The 10482-nt window shown below is 31.6% G+C and overlaps 1 protein-coding gene across 1 annotated transcript; it reads left to right on the forward strand.

Annotated features, from left to right (window-relative positions):
* Positions 1-1327: 1327 nt before the first annotated feature.
* Positions 1328-1492, forward strand: LOC149189375 (uncharacterized). The gene has a single exon (XM_089410208.1). The coding sequence runs from the start codon at positions 1328-1330 to the stop codon at positions 1490-1492; it is 165 nt and encodes a 54-aa protein (XP_089266334.1).
* The last annotated feature ends 8990 nt before the right edge of the window (positions 1493-10482 follow it).

Here is a 10482-nt window from a genome sequence, read left to right on the forward strand (position 1 = left end):
TTATGATGATTTCTTCATTGTTTTGTTCTCAATATACTATTCATTGTGCAGTTGCAACAATATAGTATTGGGAGCTAGGAGCGGTCCACATTTATTCACTTTTACTTATTGAATTACAATGTAAACGGGTGCATTTTTGATGATATTTGACACCCTTAATTTTAAGAGTTTGATTTATTATAAATGGCTAGAATTAGTAATTTATTAGAGTTACTGAACACTCTAATACTATCTATTGTTCATGACACATTTCAAATCAGCAAGGACACTCTGTTAGCCTCACTCTCTTAAAAATCAATAATAAATCCAATTATTAAATTAAATTAAAGAAATAAAATCATGAGAATTCCTCAAACTAAGGAGTCTAGCTTGGATGAGAGATTCTCTCCAACTAGCTCTCCTAAATTAGTGTGTAAGTTGAGAAATTGTCTCAACCAAGTGAGTCTAAGATAGACACACTATCTTAATACCACTTACTCATGTATTTAAATGTATTATTAAATTTTTTGAATAATGTGAATTACATGAGCATGAGAGACCGCATGATGGCTCTCTGCCTTTTTCGCCAGTTTAATTTTTGTGTGTTAATTTGTTATGCATATGGTTATATGGCTTTTTTATTCTTCTTCATGTGGTATCAGAGCCATATAGGCATTGTTTTTTTTATGAGAATGAGAGCTCTTCGAGTTGCCTGCTCCTTAAGTCGCTACTGAAATTGTGAGATCGATTGGAGAATAATCCAGTTGAGCGTGTTATGGCGTTTTGGAACTGAGTTGAAACTGGAATTTAAGAGAAGGATCATGTTCATGTTTCGTAGAAGGCTGATCTGTGAGATAAGAACAAACTTGGGTGCACCTTTTAATTAATCGTCATGAAGTTCCAGAGCTTAACATTTTCAAGGAGGTGTGTGCACTCTGCAAGGAGGAGAATGAGATGTTGAATGAAGAGGTCATCGTGGATATCTGAAGGAAGCATTGCAGTTTCTAGTTCCTCTCTCCAACCCCGTTAGAAACACATTGAGAATAACCCTAGCACAATCGACTTTCAATTTTACAAAAAAAAAATTATCAACAATTGTGATTTCTTGCCGAAATCCCGGGTGGTGGAAGGTGTTGTTATTCTCCAGAATAGAAATGGCAAATTATATTGGAGCAATGCATTTGTTAGAATCTGGCAATGGCGAACTACAAGATATGCATTTGAGACAAGTGAGGCTTCCAGAATTTCCAATGCTACAAAGGAAGGGTTTAACTGAAGAAGAAACCTGATCTTATTCAGCTATTTCAGCCTGTCGAATAGTATTTCTTTGTGCATTCAATCCCAGAAAATGATCCTACTTGGAGTAGTCGCACATTTATTGGAGAAATATATGATAATTTTGGCCAGAGTTTTCGCACAAGCAGTGTGTCAATCTCCTTTCCCAAGGCACATGCGACTGTTGATTCTTTGTAGAATTCCCTTCTCTCGGTCTCGTGCTGTGGTGAGCTTATAAATTACAAGTAATCTTCATGAGTTTGGGGTTTTTATTAAATAATTTGTGTCTTGGTGGTCCGTGAGGAGAGTCGTCCTACACAAAAGCAGTAACCCAAGCTCAAAAACAAGCTGGGAACCTTAAGGTAGCAACCGAACCTCAAAAGCAAGATAGGAATCGTTAGGTCGCAATCTCATAGCAGAAGCTCCGAGAATATAGGTTCTGAGATTTGGTCGTCGAGCAAATGTGCCTATAGAGAAATCTCTAGCTAAGGGCCCATCTTCAAGCTAAGAAGAGGCAACGCCATTGATTGTAGGGACGGCAGTAGCCGCAGCTGCATTGATAGGCAGAGACAACATTCAAGCCTGGCAAGCTTTCAAAGCCTGCCCCCCAACTCCTCATATCCACAAATTCTACGAAGGAGGGTTTCAACCCACCATGCACTTGACAATTCGATTAAGATCGGCAACAACCTCGGGAGGCAGCATATCAATAGTAAAATTCAAATTAGTGACTGGCTGTGAAACAGGTAAGTCCTCCTCATCACCTTCATCCTCGGCAGAAGTGTGAGAGGCCTTTTCATCGTTATTAGAGCTACTAAAGGAAGGCTGATAAATCGGATCTTAAAGCCAGTCTGGATCAAATGATTCACTGTGATTTTTTAAGAGCATCCTTAACTCCTCTTCAAGGCGAGCCATGGCCTGCTGAAGGACATTCTGTGCACGATCCAAAAATGCAAAATCCTTTCAATCATCTGGTGTCAAGTTCAACTTGGTTTTCGTGTTTTGCAAATCATCAACAACCTCAAGATAGGAAGAAGCCTCACTAGGCACATCAAACCAAATGAAGCACTCTCTGGCCTTCAAAACCAGGATTGACCATTCCAACAACAAATGGTGTCTCTCTACTCTTGTTGAACTGAAAAGATAGCTCTACACCCTCAAAAGACACTCTACAAGAGCTGGGGAGCAATACCAATGATCTTTCCGAAATCCTGGTGGTCAACAGTTCAAATCATATGGTGGACAACTCTTTATGGTAAAAATTTAAATTATATTTTACATGCTTAATTTAAAAAATAAAAAAAATTGTTTTAATGGGAAGCATGTAAAATAAGATTGGAGTGATAAGATTGTGGAGTAATAAGTGCCTTTGGAAGGAGTGATTGGTAATATGGAATGATGAGTGATTTTTTTTTCTTAAGGGCAGCTTATTGTAAAAATCCAAAAATAGTATTTTACTTTGAGGTAGCTTAAATTCATTTCAAAGTCGAAGTCAAAGTTAAATTGTAATTGAGAAGTCAAAATGACAAGTGAGAAAAGTGAGGGTTGATGTGAAAGAGAGGTAAAACAGATATTAAAGTTAACTTTAATGCTAGAGCTTGGCATTATCATTGTATTAAAGTCAGTTTTTGAAGACAATTTGACACCAAGGAGTTCTCAGTCTGTTCTTGAGACGCCTCACTAAAGACATTGTCATGATGATGTATATTGAAGGTTAATAAAAACATCTCTTTTTGTGGTGATCGTGTCCTAAATCCGCCTGAAATTGAATAAGGGGATCATAGGTACACTTTATGTCGTGAATGTGCTTGCATGATTTGAGTCGAATTTGTAAAACACTCTCTTTATTATGCTTAAACAAAACAACTACATGCACATAAGAAAGTTTACATATACAAGTCATCGATCAAGCTCCTGAAATCAAAGCTCCCATAATCAATTAAGTTCATAAGCACAAAGCGTCACATCATTGAGTTGATAAAAGTAATATTCTGCAACAACATTTCACAACAGCTAATTCACGCCATCAAGTTAAAGACGCTACAAATCAAGCACTTCAACCCTAACGACATCAACAACACTTTTGTTACACTTGCAAATAAACCTGTTTTAAACTGAATTGTCCAGGTGCATTTTCGGTTGTAACCGACACCCTCATTTGATTTGTTACAGTGCATACATTAAGTCAAGTTAGTTTTCACTTGAACATTTATCATTTGGGTGCATTTTTTACGGTGTCCGACACCTATCATTTTTTTTTAGGATATTTAGTAATTCACTTAAGGTAGCACATTCGAACATGTTTACAAAATGCTCAAAACAAAATTGAGTTTTTGGAACTTGAGTAAAAGTTACAATAAGAATAACTTTAGCAGAAGCATTGTGATTCTGAACTAGTTTTTGTTCGAAACAACTCCTTGTTTGAGTCTGACTCCCATCAACAATTAGATATTGATCAAAATAGTGGAGAAACTTCAGGAGTAAATTTGCACAAAGATGTGAAAATTCAACCTGCACTTCCCAAAACCTTCATTAAACCTTGGGAAGAAATTGTGCACGACAAAAATAGAATTGGTATGGGATATAATAAGGATGTTACTTTTGATGTTCTTGGTTTTTCAAACCCTATACAGTTTCAACATAGTTACTGATCAAATGAGAAAATGACTTAGTACATGTTTTTTTGAGGTAGCAAAAAATCACTCGATTTTGAAAAATGGTGATTCATAATACACCTTTTTTTGGAGCATATTTTTGCCACTTTAATTTTTTTTATGTATCAAATATGAACAATTTTTTTAAATGTTACTGATTTTCATCATGATTTTGAAAAGTGTTGATGCAACATCAACAAATTTTTTTAAAGGGCTTATTTTTTACACTTTAATTTTTTTTTTTATGTATCAAGTGTGAACATTTTTTTTGTTAGTAATTTTCATCTTGATTTTGAAAAGTGCTGATGAGCATCAACCCATTTTGTTTAGAGGGCTTAGTTTTTACACTTTAAATTTTCTAATGAAGTAAGTGTGGATAATTTTTTTTAAATGTTGGTGATTTTTATGTTAGTAATAAAACATAAAAATAAAAATAAAAAAACATGACAAAAAAAAAAAATCAAATACAAAAAAATATATAAAAAAAACAAAAAACCCATAAAAATGTAAAAAAGAAAAAACCAAATTAACTTGTAAAAAAAAAAATGAATAACAAATTAACGGAAAAACAAAAGATAAATAAAAAATATCAATGAATATATATATATATATATATATATATATATATATATATATATATATATATATATATCAAAAAATAAAATAAAAATGAATTTTTTTCAAAAAGAATATATAATTTAAAGAAAAACAAATTAAACCAAAAAAAAAAAACCTTAAAATAATTACCAAAAAAAAATTAAGAAAAAAAGAATTAAAAATTAGAAAAAAAATATCAATTAAAATAAAAAATAAAAAAATATTTAAATTAAATAATTTAAATAAACAAAATTAAAAATAAAAAATTAGAATAAAATAAAAATTTAAGAACTATTTTTTTAAATTAAAATTATAAAAATAAAGAAATAACATAAAAGAAAATAACAAAAATAAAAAAAAAAAGAACATTAAAAAATAAATAAAAACAAAAAATTGAAAACAATTAAAAAAAAAAAATCAAAACATTTGAAAAAAAAATTAAAATTTAAAAATTAAAATAAAATTAAAAAGAAAACATTAAAAAATTAATTAAAAAAAATATTAATAAAATAACCCCTACCCCTTCCACCCTCGCTACGCCCCATCCCACTGCCTCCCTCTCCGTCCCCACACCCTCGCTCCCCCTCCCCTCCTCCACCCCAGCCCCCCTCCTCCCCTCTCTCCTCTCCCTCCTCCCCTCCCCAGAGCATATCTTCCCTCCCGCCAACCCTCCCCTCTCCCTCTCTCCCCTCCTCCTGTCCCTCCCCGCCTGCCTCTCACCACCCCCTAGCTAGCGGCCAAGAGGCCATAGGCCAATTCGTCAGCCCCCTACCCTGCCACGGCCCCTAGCCAATGGCCAAGAGGCTACGGGTTGGTGGGGAGGGGACAGGGGTGAGGGAGGGGGACGGGTGTGGGTGAGGGGGTAGGAAGGGAGAGGGAGACGAGAGGGGAGGGCCTGGGTGAGGGAGGTAGGGGGTGGGTTGGGGAGAGAGAGGGAGGCGGTGGGGTGGATGGGTTGGGTAGAGGGAGAGGGGAGAGCGGGATTTTTTTATTAATAGTTTTTTTTTTTTTAATTGAACTATTTTTTAATTTGTTTTTTTACTTTTAATTTTAAATTTTTAAATTTATTTATTTTTTCTAAATTTTGTTTTTTAATTTAAATTTTCGAATATAATTTTTATTTTTATTTTTTTTAACTTAAATATTTTTAATTTTAATTTTAAATTTTTCTTTCTTTCTTTCTTTCTTTTTCTTCTTCTTTTTTTTTTTTTTTTCTTGTCTAACTTAAAAAACTGGTTTTTTTATTTTATTTTTATTTAAGAGCATGTGTTTCCTCATAAGAGGTCACTGGTTCAAAACCGGAGGGGGGTCGAGTATGTATGCCTTCGTAGACTTAGCAGTGAGATCATTGCGCGGTGGTGGGTCCCTTGTCCCACAAACAAGGGGGTCTCATACACCAATTTGGTGTCTGGCTTGGCTGTGACATTAGAATTGGATAATAATATATATATATATATATATATATATATATATTTTAATATTTGTTTATTTATTTATTTCTTATTTAAATTTTTCATTTTTACAAGTTAATTCTGATTTTTTGTTTACATTTTTATGTTTTTTTTTGTTTGTTTTTTTTTTAATATATTTTATAATAATTTTTTATTTTTTTTCATAAATCGTCCCTTTGCCACCCTTGGCTAGTTGGACCTTCGGCCTGCCGGGGAATTTTTTTTTTAAGTTTTTAATTTTTTTTAATGTTGTATTTTGTTTTTGTAGTTCTTTTTTTTGGGTTTTTATTTTATTTTACTCTCTCTTTTTTTAAATTTTACATGGTATTGTTAATTTCTTTTACATTTTATAGTTTTTTTATGACACTATATTTTTTATATTTGATTTTTTTTGTCATGCTTTTTTTATGTTTTATTACTTGATATTATTTTATATTTTTTTTCAATATTTGAATTTTTGTTTTCTTTTGTATTTTTGTGTTTTTTTCTTCAATATTTGAACTTTTGCATTTCAACATATTTTTATATTTGAATTTTTTTTTCGTGTTTTTTATGTTTTATTATTTGTTATTATTTTTAATTTTTTTTTTTCAATATTTGAATTTTTGTTTTCTTATGTATCTTTCATATATATATATATATATAGGGTCTATGTCGATGCTTGTCTAGAAACCCGACCCCATTATGTGCAATTTGATAGTTGATTTTAAATTTTTCGTTATAATGAATCGAGTCTGTCCCACAATGTGTTAATTTCATGGTTGGTATTTAAGTTTTCATTACAACGGGTTGAGCTCACCTACATTGCATGTCGATTTGATAGTTGATTTTTATTTTTATTTTGCAATGTATAACGCTGTCTTAGGCTAAGATTTTAAAATTGCTATACATTTAACATTTAAACAAAATTACTCTTGGTATAATATCTCTTTCATTCAGGTGTTCATTTTAATTTTTTTTTAGTCATAAAATTTTTCCATAATGTCATGCTTGAAATATTTTGAAAACTTAAGATTGTTTTGTAGTCATAATCTTTGGTTTTAATTCCATGGCTGAAAATTTGTCAAGATTTTAATGTTTTCCTAAGTCGTGATATTTTATCTTTAATGTTATGGTTGAAAACAGTGATAAATATTTATTCTTAGCACCATGCTTGAAAATTGTTGGAATTTTAAGGTTTTTCAAAGAAGTGATATTTTAAATTTAATGTCATGTTTACAAATCGTTGGAATTTTAAGGCTTTTCAAAGACATAATATTTTATCATTAATGTCATGCTTGAAAATCTTTGGAAATTTAAAGTTTTTCAGAGTCGTGATATTTTATTTTTAACGTCATTATTAAAATATGTTGAAAAAGTACCCTTAAAAAAAAGACGTTATTCCGACATCAACACTTTTCGATTTCAAAGTGTTTTTTGCACCAAACAAAATGGTTGTTATTGTTTTTTACTGTTATTTTTAAAAAATATTGGAAATTTACTCTGAAAAAATGGTCATGTAGAATCAACAATTTTTATTTTTGGGCCCGAGTATTCATTTTGAGGTAATAGTTCCCATTTGATCGGTAACCATGTTTTTCATAGTGCTAGATTTTTGGGTGATGTGTTTCCACAACCACAACAAATTATAAGATGCCAACATTGTAACAAAGTTGGACATGAGAAGGATCATTGTTATGATCTTCATCCTTATGAACATTGTGAAAAAAAGAATCATCATTCAAATAGATGTTTCAGAAATAAAATTATTGCAAGAGAGAAAATTAATCTTGGATGGATTGCTTCTTGGGATTGCTCTAAAATTGCCAAGAAAATTTACAGGTGATACCACATGTTATGTTCAAGAGTATTGACCAACCTTGCAGTGAAGAGTAATTCATCTTCTCACCCTGTTCTGAGAAGGGGGGATTGATGGAATTGACAGTTTGCTATAGGTTCAAAGGTTTATCAAGCGAGCTTGATTCAACGATAATCAAAGTTTCTGCTATATCCTAGAGTCCAAGTTTGTAGTCAGATTCAAGTTGTAGTCAGATCAAAGATGAATTTGTGTTCCATGAGATTTTATTCTCTATGAGCACGATTACATGTTTTTGGCATATACTGAGTTTTGTTTGGTATGTTCTATCCTTAAAACACCACTTGCAAAGTTACTTTGGTATATGCTACATCAGTTTATGGTGAAGGAGCACTTCCACTAGTAGAAGATACCAGATTAGAAATTGTTCTGGGAACTGCTTTGATAGTTCCAAATTTGGTTTCTTCAAGAACTGCTATGATAGTTCCAGAGTTGGGGGTCATATTTGAACCATCATTGGTTGAGACCTTGAGTTCTCCCATCTTTTGGTTTGTGGTCATCCTTGAAAACCATTTATGAGATACATTTAGCTCTTGGTTGTGATGCTTTTTTGCATTTTAGCTCTCATTCTGGGACTTTGATATACATCTCTTCGAATTAAGGAAGAACGTTAGACACCTAACCCTCGAGTTATGATTTGGGTTATGGTGTGTTATGATAATTAGTTGTTAGAGTCCAAGAAACCTAGGAAATTGAATCAACGGTTTACCTATTGTATATATATGTACACTATATACATTATTTTGATTATCATTAATATACAATGGAATTCATTTTCCAAATTTTGATTCTAACAGGTGCCATATATAAAGGAGTTTAGGGATAAATAAACAAATAGATAGATGGAAGTTGCTTTTGCTCATTTTTTTCTTTTTAATGTACCAATTTGGTACGAGTTACATTAATAAACAACAATTATTTGCTATTCCGAAAAATTGAAGTAGTAACTTAACATCTCATAGTGACTCTGAGGAATCTAGATAAATAATCAAGTTATATAATCAAACATGATAAATCAAGGTAAATAATCACATTAATTAAACATGTGTGTTATATAATCAATCATGTCATCACACAAGATTCGAACCACTAGCGTACTTGCCTCACAAAGACACTATCTATGCCATCCATGCTTCTTACATAATCTTGTGCTTTACAAAGGATAAATCTAAAGCTTCCACGTCATTTACTGAAGTGCCTAGTCTGTACTATACAAAGAAACTCTAAACGTTTTATGATTTTTTTTCAGACAACCATCATGGTATGTGCTTAATCAAATTCAATGTTTCTTACGTAAGTGCTGAGCTGGTGTCGTAGGGAGGAAACGTTTTCACAATTTACCATTTTTAAATAGAAACTTGTGATTTTATGTTATCGTATTCACTTTTTGCATAGAGAATTTGAAATAATTTTGAATGTTGAGCGTAGGTTTATTTCTTTGTGGACTGATTCACACTTTTGAAAAATATTAAAACAACTTAAAAATCAATATTAGGTAGATTTTTTGTTTCATTTACAAATAAGATTTCCAACTGTGTTGAATATTAATATTAATTTTAATTAAATTATAATTTTATAATAAAGATGTTGATAGATGCATTTATTTTAGAATAAGTTTATTTTCATATCATTATGGATGGTAGGGATTTAATTTCTTTAAAATATTTTTAGTAATTGTTATAGATTAAATGTTGAGATTTCTCTTTAATAAATTGATTAAATAAAAGAATGTCATATGAACATGGATTATGGTATTTTGGGCATGTGGCATTAGTAAGTCATTATGTTGGGCTATAGTATTGCATGAAAGCATATTTGCAGGTTAAGAATTTCTATAGTCAAGTGGAGATTAATTTCCATGGTTAAGAGTCTTGTTATATATTTTTATTGGTGTATGAGACCCCTTGTTTGAACCTCCTCGCAACGATTTGACTGCTAAAGCCTACAAAGGAATACATACTCTACCCCCTCTAGTTTTGAACCTGTGACCTCTTAGGAAGAAACACATACTCTTAGCCATTAAGCCCACTGAACTTGTATTATAGGAGTTAATACTTATTTTGGAGAAACAATTTAGGATTTTCTCTGATTTTCAATGACATAAAGAAATCCAAAGAATAAATCTAATGATGTTGAGATTTTCTCTAATTTTCAATGACATAAAGAAATCCAAAGAATAAATCTAGTGATGAAGGTAACATGGGAAATCATAAAAGTAATATATTTAGCCATCCTTAAGAACATGTACCTTGAAAACTAAGCATATCAATGTTGCCTAAAGTCCTATAAACACCAAAAATAGTTGTAAAGGACTTTGAAGAGATCACCATGTATATGAAGATTTGTTTCTAAGAAAATATTCTCTCATTGTGTGTAGAGTGAATGAAAAGGAAACATAAATCGTTTATCTTTAAATAGATTAGGGATATGTCCAGCTCTTGAGCAACCACCATCTATGCATGAGTGAATGAAATGGAAAAATAATTTTTTTATCTTTAAATAGATTAAGGATATGTCCAACTCTTGAGAAAGCACCATCCATGCATGAGATAATATATGAAGGGTGCAAAATTATAGGTAAAAGAAGAGATAGCAATGATCTTAGATACATTTAGGATAATCAACTATTAATTTAGAAATAGTAAAAATGTTAGAATTAGGACTCATGAAT

The sequence above is a fragment of the Pinus tabuliformis genome, chromosome 3_1 (assembly GCF_031772625.1).
Source record: "Pinus tabuliformis cultivar Carrire ecotype Pingquan chromosome 3_1, CPIR1, whole genome shotgun sequence".
In the NCBI taxonomy this organism is placed as follows: Eukaryota; Viridiplantae; Streptophyta; class Pinopsida; order Pinales; family Pinaceae; genus Pinus; species Pinus tabuliformis.

What these genes read in the sequence shown, in the direction of transcription:
- LOC149189375 (XM_089410208.1), top strand. Translation starts at nt 1,328, where the DNA reads ATGATCCTACTTGGAGTAGTCGCACATTTATTGGAGAAATATATGATA.